The 15160-nt window shown below is 41.6% G+C and overlaps 1 protein-coding gene across 2 annotated transcripts in view; it reads left to right on the forward strand.

Moving 5' to 3' along the window:
* XIRP2 (xin actin binding repeat containing 2) overlaps positions 1-15160 on the forward strand; it is a 1171239-nt gene that overhangs the window by 1126386 nt on the left and 29693 nt on the right. For both annotated transcript variants that reach the window (XM_086956584.1, XM_086956585.1), the window contains 2 exons: positions 1843-11509; positions 13900-14033. In XM_086956584.1, the coding sequence (XP_086812710.1) occupies positions 1843-11509; positions 13900-13994 (9762 nt within the window). In that variant the 3' untranslated portion in view covers positions 13995-14033. The remainder of the gene's footprint in view (positions 1-1842; positions 11510-13899; positions 14034-15160) is intronic.

Raw genomic sequence — 15160 nt, forward strand, 5'->3', positions numbered from 1 at the left:
CGGGGTCTTGGGGGGGGGGGGGGAGGGGTGGCACATGTGTGGTCTTGCTGTTGTGCCTGGTGAACTTCTTGACCATGGTAAACAGTGCTTTGCTGTTGTGTACGTTGGCTTTAATTCTGTCTTGGAAGGCCATTTTCTTTGTGGTGTTGAGGTGGTGGTGTGCATTGATGGCAGCTTTGAAGGGTCATGGGTTTCTGGGGTTTTGTTGTTCCTCCATCTCTTTTCAAGTCATCATCGGGTACGTCTGGACTCATGGAGGGTAGGAGTGAACCAGCTAGCTTTCTAGGAGTGTTGCTTACCTGGTCTCTTCTTGAGGGTTGCCAAAGTGTCAGTGAAGTCACAGTTCCATCGGTGGAGGTTGCGTGCGGCGATATTGGTGTCAGTTGGAGTTGACAGAGTGGTTGTGCTGAGGGAGTCCATGAGAAGTTATTTGATGGCCTTGCCCCAGCTGTGACCGTGGGGGGGAAACGATGAGGCCAGTGGTGTATGGTGAAGGCGAGCTGCACGGATTGGTGTTCTGTCCAGGAGAGTGTGGTGGTGTGGCTGAAGCTGCTGTTCCCGCTGGCAGAGAAAAACAGGGTCAAGCGTATGTCCTGCTATGTGGGTCGGTGCAGTGACTAGCTGCTTGAGTCCGATGTTGGCAAGGTTCTCCAGTAGGATGGCGGTGTTCTGGTCACTGGGGTTGTCTGTGGAAGTTGAGGTCTACAATGGTGTCGGTGAAGGGCGGTTGGGGGGTTGGGGGCCTCTAGACTAGGGTGCAGCATAGGGTGGTGTTGGGGTTGTCCTGGATCTGGAAGTGGAGGTGTTCCATAGTCGTGGTTGGATCATTATAGTGTGTGGTTAGTTGGAGGTTGTTCTTGTGCGTGGTCTTTGGGGGTGATTTTTTTTTAGCTGTCGGGGATGGTGATGTTTGGTCCAGAGCAGGGTTTGGCCCAGGTTTTCATCAAGAAAGTGATGTCAGGAGGGGTGACATCAAGGAAGGAGCGCACATTGAGGAGGATGCAGTTGATTTGGTCGGGTGCGCTGTTGGTTGGCTGGGTTGCGAGATAAGCTGGCGTGTTGGTGACATCATGGTTCTGCTCAGGCAGGCAAGGGGTCTATGGGTTTTCTTTGGCGACACTAGGTGGCAGGCCGCATGGCATCCAGGGTTGAGAGCAAGGAGTGTGCTGGCGACGTACCAGTGGAAAGTCCGAGAATCAGGGTCCCTGGCGCTGGGTGCGGGCCAGGCATGAACCGGTGCAGACGGGCTTGCCTTTGGCACGCCAGCGGCACATCTGCTGCACACAGCCACGCCATTTAGTTGTGCTTCAGGGGACTAGACAGCTGGGAGGGAGGAAGACACAGGAGCTGGAAGGGACACCAGAGGAAGTTGGGCCACAGGGGATCGCAGTGGCAGGTGAGACGAAAGCTGGAGGAAAATGAAAAAGGGCAGAGAAAGCAAATAATAAGAAAGCTAATTAAAAGAAAATTGAAAAAGGGCAGAGAAAACAAAGCCCATTAATGCAGAGGCAGTCAAAATAAAACAGAGCGAGAAAAGCAAACGAGCAGAAAGAGAAACAGAACGAGCAGAGAGACAGACAGAATGGCAGTCAAGCAGCAGAGCAGTGACGCTCTACTAATGGACCACTTGTGAATCTGAAAATGTTTAGGGGGTGGCAGCTGAACCGTGGATGGATCACAACAACAAACCACCTTCTAAAATAACAGGGTGGTGCATTTGTGAAATAAAAAGGGAAAATGCTCCATAATACAGTACAGCAACTGCATGCAAATGTGGATTTCATGTACTCAAATAAATGAGATCTTCCAGGTCTTACATTATATACATTTTGTCCCCTAAAGATACAAACCGATTATCAAGGATTCGAATGGCCTCCTGTTACATCCACTGCCATTGGTTTGGCAAGCAGGATCCATGAAATCTCAACAACGAGAAATACAGAATGTGCCTCTGCTGCAGCATATTCCAGATCTTCTAATTTTGGAAGTACAGAAGAGTTTCCTCCACCCCCACCCGATGTCCTACAAACAGCATTTGAAATCGCAGACTTTTCACAGTCCCCAGAACCGTCTATCTGCCCTGAAAGGCCTGCAGTTCCCAAAGAGGTTTATTCAAAGCAAAGAAATATGTATGAATTAAAACGCCTTTACAAACATATTCACCCAGAAGTTAGAAAGAATTTAGAAAAAGATTATTTCAGTGAAGTTTCAGGAATAGTTTCTGACCAAGTTGATGTAGTTGACTCCATGTCAGGTGATGTACAGCAGGCTAGATATGCCTTTGAAAACAGCAGTCATATCCCTCAGAAATGTATGAGCCCAGAAAGAGAATATCTTGAATGGGATGAAATTCTTAAGGGTGAAGTACAGTCAATGAAATGGGTTTTTGAGAACCAGCCTTTAGATTCAATTAAAGATGATTCTTCAGATCAAGATCAAAGCAAAAGTATACCCGAGCAAGAAATCATAGCTGGTGGTGATGTAAAGTATACTACGTGGATGTTTGAAACACAACCTATTGGTTCATTAGGAGCATGCTCTCCTGATTTAATAGAACACATAGATAAGGTTCCTGAGCTGGCAAAAGGGGATGTCCGGACAGCTACCTGGCTGTTTGAAACACAGTCAATTGATTCAATGAACAAAAGTCACACGGACCACACATCAGAGGAAGCATTTAGCAAAGAAATTGCAAGTGGTGATGTCAAAAATGTAAGGTACTTGTTCGAGACGCAGCATCATGATGCTCTAAAACAGATGTACTCCGTAAATGAAGTTGATTTATTGAAACTTCGGTCTGAAAGTGAAGACTTCAAAGGAGATGTTAAAAGGACTGTAAAACTTTTTGAGACTGAACCAATGTATGTACTGAAAGACAGCTCTGGGCAAGTTCTTGAAATTAAAACAGTTCGCAGGGAAGACCTTGAAAAGGGTGATGTTCGGACAGCCCGCTGGATGTTTGAAACTCAGCCCCTTGACATGATCAACCATGATTCTACAGAGGTGAAGGTTGTACGTGGCATCTCTATGGAGGAGAATATCAAAGGTGGAGTGAGTAAGGCAAAGTGGGTATTTGAAACGCTGCCATTGGATTCCATCAGAGAAGACGAGGAATCACGAGTGGTTGAAAAAGAAACCATTGAAGGCGCTGATGTTTTACATAAACGTTGGCTGTTTGAAACTCAACAAATTGATAATGTAGATAAAACTAACATGGAGACTGTACAGGCTGAAGAAATATTAGGAGGTGATGTGAGCACAACCAAGTACTTATTCGAAACTTTGCCAATGGATGCTTTAAAGGACACAATTGAAGTTGGCAAGCTTCAAAAAGTGATTACTACTGAAGAAGAGAAAGGGGACGTCAGACATCAAAGGTGGCTCTTTGAGACCAAACCCCTTGAACAAATTCGAGAAGAAAACAAAGAATACATAAAAACTGTAGCACTCGATGAAATTGCTAAAGGAGACATCAACAGCTGCAAACAGGTATTTGAAACTATTGATTTAACAACATCTGATCAGGCATGTAAGATCCAGGTAGAAGGTATTACCAGAGGTGCTGTAGAAATAAATAAGTCTCTGTTTGAATCCACCCCTTTGTATGCAATTCAAGATAGCATTGGAAGGTATCATGAAGTCAAAACAATTCGGCAAGAGGAGGTCATGAGGGGTGATGTGAGGACATGCAAGTGGATGTTTGAAACAAAACCGGTTGACCAATTTGATGACAGCATTCAGAACTTACAGATCATTAAAGGAATATCTGCAGAGCAAATACTATCTGGCGATGTAAAAACAGGAAAATGGCTATTTGAAACACAGCCTCTAGCTTCCATTACATCTTTCAGCCGTGTGGAAGACTGGGACGCCAAAAAAGATCAGACCTCCGACATAGTGAAAGGAGATGTGCAAATGTGCAAATGGCTGTTTGAGACACAGCCCATGGATTTTTTATATGATAAAGAGGAAAAAGTCATGAGCAGTGAGGACATCAGCAAAGGAGATGTTAAAACGTGTACTTGGCTCTTTGAAACCCAACCACTTGATGAAATAAGAGACCAGACTGAGAAAACCATACGACTGCACACTGTCGCTCAGGAAGACATTCAGGGAAGAGATGTCCGCGAGGCGTGCTTTCTGTTTGAGACCAAGGAGCTGGAAAACATTCGAGGTGAGGAAGGGACGGACTACGAAAGAGTGGTTGAAATGGATATCCAGTCTGGGGATGTCTCCACCATGAAGTATATATTTGAAAACCAATCCTTAGATTTCATAAGTTCCAGTCAAGACGATGCTGTAAAAAAGATCAAAACTGTGCAGAATGAGGACATCCAGAAAGGAAATGTCTTAAATTGCAGATGGCGCTTTGAAAATCAATCGATTGATGACTTTAAAGAAGACCATCAAACCAATACACAAACCCATACCATTACAGATGTTACTGGTGGGAATGTCAAAAAAGGGTGTTTTATATTCGAGACATTTTCTTTGGATCAAATTAAGGATTCCTCTTCGGAAAATATCACTGTGAAAACGGTCCGTGACGAAGAAATCACAAAGGGCGATGTAAGAAACTACAAGATGTTGTTTGAAACGCAACCTTTCTACGCTATTCAAGACAAGGAAGGGTATTACCATGAAGTAACTACAGTGAAAAAGGAAGAAGTGATTCACGGGGATGTGCGTGGGACTAGGTGGCTGTTTGAAACAAAACCTCTAGATTCCATCAACGAATCAGATGAAGTGTATCTGATAAAAGCAGTGACACAAGAAGATATTCACAAAGGGGATGTTAGCTCTGTAAGGTGGAGGTTTGAGACACAGTCTCTTGACACCATTTCTGAAGATGGAAAAGTCAACGTTCATACTGTCGATAGCATTCAGGGTGGGGATGTGAAAGCTGGAAAAGAGCTGTTTGAGTCTGACAGGATTGCCAATAGCCAGTCAGTGAGAACAGTAAGTGTTAGTGAAATACAGCAGGGCAACGTTAAAACCTCTACTTGGTTATTTGAAACGCACACAATTGATGAACTTCGAGGTCAAGAGTCTGAATATGAAAATATAAAGACTGTTACCGTGCAAGATGTGCAAAAGGGAGATGTACAGCAGGCAGTGTGGCTGTTTGAAAACTACCCTTTGGACAGCGTCCAGGAACAAGAGGAAAGCAGCTTACAGACATGTAAGGAAGAAATTCCACAGGCCGATGTAAAGACAACAACGTGGCTTTTTGAAACCACGCCTCTTCATGAATTCAATGACGCCAACATTGAGAGACAGGAAATAATGGGAAAAAGTATTCAAGAAACTTTGAAAGAACTCTACTCTCATAATGTGGTGGATACCCATGGAATCATCATTCAGACAGATGAAATTGGTGATGTCAGAATGGCGAAATATCAGCTGATGAATCAAGAGTCTCCAGAAATACAAAGAGAGGAGATTATTAGAGGGGATTTGCAAAGTATAATGATGAATCTCTTATCCAAAAGAAGTTCTGGTGAAAGAGGGGTTTTGATAAATGAAGAAGAAAAAGGCAATGTCAGTTTAGCAAAATATAATTTGTTGAACAGATCAACTGAAATCAATGTTGACAAAGAGGAGATTGTGAGGGGTGACATACAGCAAGCTACCAAAAACCTATTCCATGATGACAGTAAGGTTAAGCAAGGGATATTAATTCAAAAAGATGAGCGAGGAGATATTAAAATGACCGTCTACTCTCTCATGAAACAGGGCGAGGGCCATAATATTTTGCGTGAAGAAGTCGTAGGTGGAGATGTAAAGCGTGCCATTCACAACTTGCAGTATTCAAGCATGGACGAAAACCAATCCAAAAGGGTTACAATCGATGACTCTGAGAGAGGCAATGTTCAATTTTACACAACTTGCATTGAATCTGGTGCCTTAGATTATCTGAAACTACTTCAAACAAGCTCTGATGAAACTCTTGAGTCTGAGAGCCAACAGGACATTGAAGAGATAATTGGTGGAGATGTTGAGGGTACTAAACTGCTGTTGAAAAAGAAGCAGCTTCAAATAGAACGAACAGTCAACGAAGACGACATCATCCCTGGAGATGTGAATAACACAGTGAGGATTTTTATGACTGAACCCCAAATTGTAACTTCTGGCGTGTACAAAGAAGAGGTTGTGAAAGGGGATTTGAAAGCGACTCTAAATTCCCTGTCTCAAGCTGTTCATCAGTCCGCAGCCGTGGCGGAAAAGGAAGACATTATTAAAGCTGATATTCCTGCAACACTGAAGTCCCTCCAAGAATCAACGCACCAGGTCAAAGAAACTGAGAAACTAGACGTCATCCCAGGGGATGTTCAAGGGGCTATTGAATCACTTGAAAAAGCAGCACACACAAAAACCGAGGTTTTGCGGGAGGAGGTTCTTCATGCAGACATTGAGGCCACCAAAAAGTCCTTAAGAGAAGCACAACAATCCATCAAAGATGTCATCAAAGAGGATATTGTTAAGGGAGATGTTCCCATGGCAGTGCAAAACCTATTGGAAGCTGCATCTGAGAAGAAAACCATGCAACACCAAGTTAGTATTAGTGGAGATGTCAAGGGCACAATTCAAACCCTGCTTGAGCCATCCCACCAGGGAGCAAAGCGTTGTGTACAAAACACAATTGAATCTCTTCTCGAATCCACTGCAGAGGTTCACACAGAAAAGGAGATCATACCAAAGAGTGACATAAAAAGTACCATTAAGATGTTCTCTGGCCAGGCAGTGCAGAACATGGATACCAGTAAACATGTTAAACATGTGAAAGTCTCAAGAGATCTACAGCATGTTACAGAAAAAGCTGACATACTCGAGGATAAATCTGTGATAAAAAGCCAAAGATGCCAAGAGCCAGGTTTTAGAGATGCCCACCAATTCGAAAACGACATGCATCTTTCTGGTGCAGTAACGAATGAAACTACTACAAATATATCTGGTAGTCACACAATTATTAGGAAGGCAAGCGAATCCAGTGTACAAAAAATGGCCGTGGAGAAGCAGCAGTTCCATGGTGCGCTGAAAGAAAATTACAGCGACAAGGTGGCATTTGATGGGCAGAAAGAAAAAGGGGGACAAAAGGAAACGATGTCTACACGCATGTCTGCTTCCAAGGCAGAGCAACAACCGGTCCACATTAAACACAGTGCAGCTGTTAAGCTAACTGATCACTCTGTCAAACAGGTGACAAAACAGGAAACAAGTCAGGCTGGCCATTTCCAGAAAGCCACTGAAAGTAGCCAAATATGTATTCAGCCTGGGCAATCAGTTGTTTCAGTGACTATGGATAACAATGTAAGAAGCAACCAACAAACGAAAGTTATTCAGAAAGCACATAATGTAGTTAATGAAACGAAAATTACTCAAAAGACTGGTACTGTTGAAAGTAAAAAGCATACAACAGATGTGTTGGGAAAAACGAAAGTGAAAGCAACCAGTGTAGACTCAACGACGGAAATAAAAAAGTCTTTTAATCCAGTAAAGGCACGATCGGGAAATCCTGGTTCACCCACATTGCCAAAACCATCTCCCATCTTATCAGAAACGGAGCTTCCTTTACCCCCGCCTCCTCCTTTGGTAATGGCGTCTGAGAGACCAACCTATTCACCTTTGCCACCTCCTCCACCACCGGTTTGCAAGACCAAGGCGGATTATGATAGTTTTCCTCCACCACCACCCCCAGTAGATGATACATCAAGCAGCGAGTCAGGAATATCTCCACCTCCACCACCTCCACCACCAACTTTAATGCAACAGAAAGTAGACTATCACATGCACTCATCGTCAAGCTCTGCACAATCCCAGATTAAGGAGGCTAAATCAGATGCCAAACCAACCATGATTCCATATTCAAAGAAGGCTTCCAAAGGGGAACATTACAAACAAATCCTCGAAGGAACCTTAACTCATGAATCGCATGTCTCCACGCAGTTTATAGGCAGTCAAACTACCAAATCTACAAGTGAGGCCAGCACTGTGGTAAAGCAGATCAATGCAGCGTCTAGTACTCAAAAACAGGATGCCAAACATGCAAAGAAAGAACATGAAAGTGTATTGGTGGAAGAAAAAAGTGGAAGGCTACTTCAAAGCCCTGTACAAGATCTACCAACAGTGAAGAGAAGAGTAGTTTTGCCAACAATTAAATCTCCACCATCACCAACACTGACTTCTCCACCAAAATCAAAACCATATGCAAGGAAATTTAAAACTCCATTAATGATTGCTGAGGAGAGATATAGACAGCAACAAGAAGAGCTTGACAGAATAAAAGCAACGAGCACTTGTCATGGTGTTTCCATCACAGCTGAGGAAGCGCAAGAAAGTCAAGCCCAGACAGAGTCAAAACTTGATGTCTCTCTCGCTACAAAATCGATCAGCTATGATTCAAGTAGTTTTCAGAGTTCTGGGTTGCAAACTACTTCACAAATATCGTCTGATTCTAAAACCCAAGTAACTACACAACAAGACATATATGAGGTTAATAGACCACAATCTGCAGGATTCTCACCACCATCTGCAATTTTTCAGCAACAAAATATAAAACACTCCACAGAAAGACGCATTAGACAAGATGAACCACAGGATGTGAGTCATTTTAGACATGAGAATCTGGTGATGGAAACATCTCATTCACAAGAAAAACTGAAAAAGATAGAGCAGAGGTCAGAAACTGCTTCGCCAAAATTTAATGTTAAAGTAGTAAAGCTTCCAGCTCCGGTTTCGTGTTCGCCTGAGCCAAAAAAAGAGAACAAAACACACACAACAGTAAAAGAAAGTGGCGTCGAAATTGCTGAGAAAGATCTGCGCGTCAAAAAGCAATCAGAAAAGGTATGCACAACCGTGTCTCAAGAAATCACGACGCAAGTACGTCCTCTGGTGGGTGCTGAAGATAAACACATTTTAAAAAGCAAGCATATGAAACATGAGGATTTGAGTATAGGTGGAAGCCAACATGGGAGACAAGATATGAGACACGTCCAGAAACAAAAAGCCAATGAGATGGAGGCAACACAAGTTCAGTTCCATCATGACAATGCAGCATTGAGCAAAGACCTGGCCCAACAGCAAGTCACCTTCGGTAAGCATGAACACACAGTTCAAAGCAAACAGAGCCACACAGTAGATATATCAATGGAAAAAGTTACCAGGCAAAGCAATTTAAAAGTTGGTCATGAGTCACAGATCCACTTAATCACGCAGAAACAGACATGTGCTCCTGAAAGCAAAACTGCGCACACAAAATTACTGCAACATACATTTCCCCTGGAGAAAAGTGTGACAGAAAAAGCTACAAACGAAGGAGCTCTTCTGCCAGCCCTGGATACAAGACAAGATTTAATTGAGAGTGTTAGTTGTGAATCACAGGTTCACATGATGCAACAGGCTGTTACTGAAGAGAAAGGACAAAAAACAAAACTACCCCTGCTGCAGAAAAAACAACTTGATAAAAGTAAACAAGAAAAGGATATAAAAGATGTGCATACTACAACTAAACCAAAAAATGTAAAACAAGACTTTGCCCAAATGAATGGTCATGAATCACAGATTCATATAATTCAGCAAGTGCAACCACATGCACCTGAATGCAAAGACCAGGCAACAAAATTACCCCAACAACAGAAATATATAATTGAAAAAAGTAAGATAGGGATAAAGCAGGAGAGTTGTCAAGCAACAGATGTAAAACAAGAATTGTCTAGAAATAGACCATCAATTTTTCCAACAAAAGCATTGTTAGTGGAGGCTAGAGGTTCAATAGAAATACTGGAGTATCTTCGAAAGCGTGAGGAATTGCAGCACATCCTATCCAAAGTGAAGGAGTTTGAAGCAGAACCACGTAAAATCAACACTACTACATTTCAGACATTCTTAAATAGTATCCCCATCTGGTTGATCAATCAAGAAGGAAGAAAGAGTCTTGATAATTATGTAATTGAAAATGATTCAGAAAAACTGAAGACTGCAGTCATGCTGATTAAGGATCAAACCCTTGAGACCTATTCATCTTGTGAGACTGCCATGCACAATGCCATGATGTCTATGTCTGCAAAATCTAAGCAAGCTTCTGGTATTCACCAGGAAGCATCAAATCAAATATCGCACATTTTTAAAACCTCACACAAGAGCAACATACAAATAAAACAGGAAACCGCAGAAGACCGTGAGGTGTGTCGCGAAATGAAAATGCTTTCCAGTGAACTTGGTTCCAGAGATCATAAGCTGTTATCGCCTTCTTTGAAAATGAGATCACCATCCCCTACATACATAACAATAGAATCTACTGCCAGACGCACAGAATCGCCTCTAAAAGAAACCCCATCCTCCTCTCCTGTGCCTCAACCACCACGCAGAGCAGTAACCCCAACACCAAGAAGGAAGAGATCCTCTCCTTCTCCCCCAAGAAGCCGCTCTGAGCAGCTTGCTAAGCTCAAGGACACTACAGCGAAATTATCGCAAGGGGCAACACCACAACGGTCAGTCACTCCCATTCCAATTGTAGAGAAAAGATCTGAAATAGTTCAGTCCCCTGCAACACTTCGTCGCCAACTGAAAATTGAAGCACGCAGTTTAGAAACTTTATCTACAACACCTGATCCCCCTTTCACTGAATCTGAAGTAACTACTGGCACAGTTAAAGACATTAAAACAAAACGTAATGAAGTAAGTAAAGTAGAGCAAAATAGAACCTACACACGTAAAGACCCCATAGACATTCCAATACAACTAGAGCCCAAAAGTAGCAGTACAGAGATGCTCACTACACAAAGCACTGAGATGCCAACAGTTGATATATCAGGGCTTCTTTATAAGTTTGAGTCAACAGATAAACAGCCTAATGTTCGAAATGTACCAATAGTAATGGCAGAAAGAATCAGAAGTGAAAATCAAAGTGACATAAATACGATAGGCACAAGTGAGGGTATGCCAGCATTTGATATTAGGTCAGTTAGAAATGTTTTTGAAAATAGTAACCAAAATAAATCTAGTAAGAATGAGAAGCACACATTTATGAAAGAGGAATTTGCAACGTCTTCTCAAGAACAGATTCAAGGGAAAGGCAGCTCCAGAGGCCCTTCTCATAGGCAACCACAAAAAACAAAGGAAGCAGCACACATGAAACAGGACTCTGCCCTGAGGAAGAAAAGCGACAGAGAGCGAGCCTCTGACCCGCTGCTTCGGCATGGACAGTTCACAGGGATGGAATCCTTTGAAATGGTGGGTTCAAGGACTGCCAAATCTGCTTCAGGCAGCTTTGAGAATTTAAGGCCAGGATTTGAATTCAGGCATGCTCCTCCGACCTATGAAGATGTTATCTCCGGTCACAGTTTAGATATTTCTGCCGCCGATTCCCCAGAGGAGCTGCTGCGGAACTTTCAGAAGACGTGGCAAGAAAGTGAGCGGGTGTTTAAGAGTCTGGGATATACCGTCTCAGAGGCTTCAGCATCCGAGACGAGAAGCAGTTTTCTCCAGCAGGAATCCGCATTTACCGCTGGTAAACAGGCATGCACATTTTGAGCCTACATTAACCGATTAAACGTAAATTATCATAGGTCAGTCTGCTTGCGATTTATGGACAGACTCTCGGTTTGGGAACTGTGCTATGTAGAACTAACAACCCAGTCTCTGCTTTGTCCCTTACCTTTCCTTTTCACTTCTTTTCTTCTTTCTGTTTTCCAAGGCCTCTGCTTTGAGTGGTAACTAATGTGTGTGACTAACATATGCTGGACTGTTGAACTTTACAAAGGATTTGAGAAAGGTAAACCTTCAAATCAAAATGTTTTTATGTATATTGCATTAAATAATTGTGCCATACGTTTGCAGCAGCATCTTGTCAGATTGTATAGTTTACTAAACGTGTTCATGAAATTTACCATATTGGCCAACATATGTAAATGGAGACAATTCGCTTTTGATTGCTCGTTTTCGCTAAAGTGGTTTCCTCGTCTGCATGGAATATTGCATGACTTGTTTGTAATGTTTGTTTAACAAAACTCAGTCACTTACATTTATAAATTCTCTTTAGTTTAAAGTGTTTTTATGCTAAATGCCATGTGATAAAATTATAGGTTCTGAGTTTGAAAAGTGGCCAAGATTTCTAAATGTGTTTATGAAAAGCTGTAATTCGACTTACAGTCATTATGTTTAGCTGATCATTGCATTTTGTAATGCACAGTTGATTGCTATTCGCCTGCTCCCTTCCATAATGATATCTGCTCGGTAAAATATACGTTATAAATGGAACATGGAGTTTCTATAAAAAGGTTAGCGAGAACAAAATTGGGTAAAAATGTCAGAAAGCAAATTCTCTAGCTAAATGATGCTCATAATTTCAGTATTTTCCATTTTTTATTGAATACAATTTTAAAACCTATGCATAGTTTTTAGACACCCAAGTTATTGATACTTACAAAATGAAGTAGTCACATCCAATATTTATATCAGCTGGGGACAACCATATGCAAAAAGGCCAGTAGATGATAGGCCGTTTATGTATTTATATAAGTGAACTGTTACAAGAATAGAGATAAATTATATATTTATTACTTAGTTAATGGTGTCATTTACGGCACAGTTGTCTATTGATTCCAATTTGAAAATAGTATTGAGTGGATAATAAGGCCTGAGTGAACTTTTCTTAAATTAACATATGAATGTTTTTTAGTGTATTCAGAGCCTTAGGGTGAATTACGAATATTTATCTGTGTACAGGGACGTTGGATCTATAATTTTCTCAGGGGGATTTGGAGCATCCTTGTCTTTCTATTTGCATTTATAATCCTGATGAAGGTTGGACCCATCCCTCCAAATGAGTGCATTTGTTTCTTCATTCCCTTCTCATTGTCATCACCACACTACTTGCTGAGAGCTGTTGACATAGTATTAATACTACCATAAGCTACTGTGCCTACATCACACAAAAACAATTGGTAGTCTTCTGCAGGGTGTCGAGTAATTAATGTTAACTAACCTGACCGAATCAACACAACAAGCACACTTTTCACTTTGAACATAATAAAAAGACTACTGCATGCTACTGTATCATTACTATATACAAAGCAAGTGGTAGTTATTCCTGTAAGCTAACAGTGTGCTATGTCTAATATTAATTTGAGTATAATAACTGCTGCACTGCCCCATAGAACATGTCCTTGTATCAAGGGCTCGAATCTTTCTTTTACTCCTCTGAAGGCACTTTTCCACGGGATCCTCCCACCCCCAACAGACCATAAAAAAATCAAACTTTTTGATTTACTGCACTGCAGGGATCTGCCTTTACTGGAATGGCCTCATTCCCACCTTCAAGACTTAAAAAAAGAATAATGTTTTCACTTATTCTGAAACTACAGCTTGCAAAATTTGGGTTATTCAAATTTATACTGAATCGTTTCAGCCAGGTCTCATCCCTACATTAAGATAATCTAGCTGTCTTTATGGTAGACCGAAAGAACCGTCCATTAGGATATTTCAAATTATCTAGTTATTTTTTTAACAGCATAATATCCTCTTTTCCAAATATCACAATAATACTGAATAGTTTGCAGTGTTCAGATCAAGGTCTGTCATGCTGTAGTTAAGAAATTAGATTCCAGTGTAGATGTAATTTATGCAGACAAGTTGGCAGAATCATGAAAATGCATAAGTAACCCAACTTAAAGGAATAATTCATACATTTTTTAGATAGGTTACAATTCTCATTGGCCTTAAATTTCAAAAGTATACTTTGGTTTCAGAAACTTTCATTTTGGTTTCCCACAGTAGTGACTGCCATTTTAAATTTATATAATGGTAGTTTTCTTCACCCCTGTATTTGAGATCGGATATCAAACCTCTTTTATCAAACTGTGTAATGGAAAATGATGTGTATTTTTTAATTTATTCTAGAAAATTCAACTTCAGGGGCAGGAAACATGTTTTCTGTGTCAAAAGACAGTTTATCCGATGGAATGCCTGGTGGCAGACAAGCAGATCTACCATAAAACATGCTTCTGCTGCACTCATTGCGGCAGTAAATTAAGGTAAGCAGGACTTAACTTCATGTCACTCTTTGTTATTTGTATTTTTTTCTAAACTATGCACTTCACTTTTTTTTGAGAACTCACTGAGCAGGTAAAGTTGATTTATTGGGAGAATTCCAGAACCCCTGTCCTTCTAGTTCCATCAAAGTTCACAACTGTGCATATTATTGTGAATTCGAATACTGCCATGTGGACTATATGAAAGTACTAGCTGCTAACAGCAGGGACTAAGTAGTACAGTATAATGCTGTGAGAAACAGGGCTATGTCATCTAGCCCATCGAAGGAAGTAAGCAGTCTTCAAAAAATAAAACCGTGGCTTAAACAGAATAGCTTGACCTGATCAGAATTGCAAATCTAGTTATATGCTGAGTGGTATAACTGACCTGCTATTATAGAACATAAAATAATGAACTTACACGATCATGTTTGGGAAAATATTAAGAATTAATAAACACATGATGTTCCCAGTGCTAACCTTGCAATGAAAATGGCTGAAATGCAAACTACATGTATAAAAGCAATGGCGTTTTATAAAACATAGCATTGCATGAACAGCCATTAAAAGCAGTGTAAATCCACATAGCTCATCTGTGCTGCAGAGGCTCAGGGAGGCCTGGGAGAGAGATGTAGGACCGTTGGATGGGTAGGACTGGGCGGAGGTGCTGGCTTCCCTGCGGGGTGCTGCAATTGCGGTGCGCCTGCCCCTTATCCAGTTCAAGTACCTTCATCGGGTATATTTTACTAGAGTTAGACTGTGGAGGGCGGGATTAGTGGCATCACCTGTGTGTCTCCGGTGCCAGCGGGACGAGGGAACCCTGATGCACACGGTCTGACACTTTTCTGCCCTTGCAACGTTTTGGAGGGGTGTCATGGCCTGTCTCTCAGAAGTGTTGGGTTGGGACCTTCCCTACTCCTACATATCATGAAAGGTGTGGGGGGCAATATCTATAAATGCCACCTTATATGATTAGGTTTTACACTGGCCAAAAGAGACATTGCAAAGTGTTGGAAAACATCTGTAGCACCTTCCTTGTCTGCTTCCTTCCTTGTCTGCTTGGAAGAATGGCTTGGACTTCTGTATGGGACTGTAAATTTCAATTTTCAAAGCAAGGGGATTCCTGCAAA

The sequence above is a fragment of the Lissotriton vulgaris genome, chromosome 2_1, assembly GCF_964263255.1.
Source record: "Lissotriton vulgaris chromosome 2_1, aLisVul1.2, whole genome shotgun sequence".
Classification (NCBI taxonomy): domain Eukaryota; kingdom Metazoa; phylum Chordata; class Amphibia; order Caudata; family Salamandridae; genus Lissotriton; species Lissotriton vulgaris.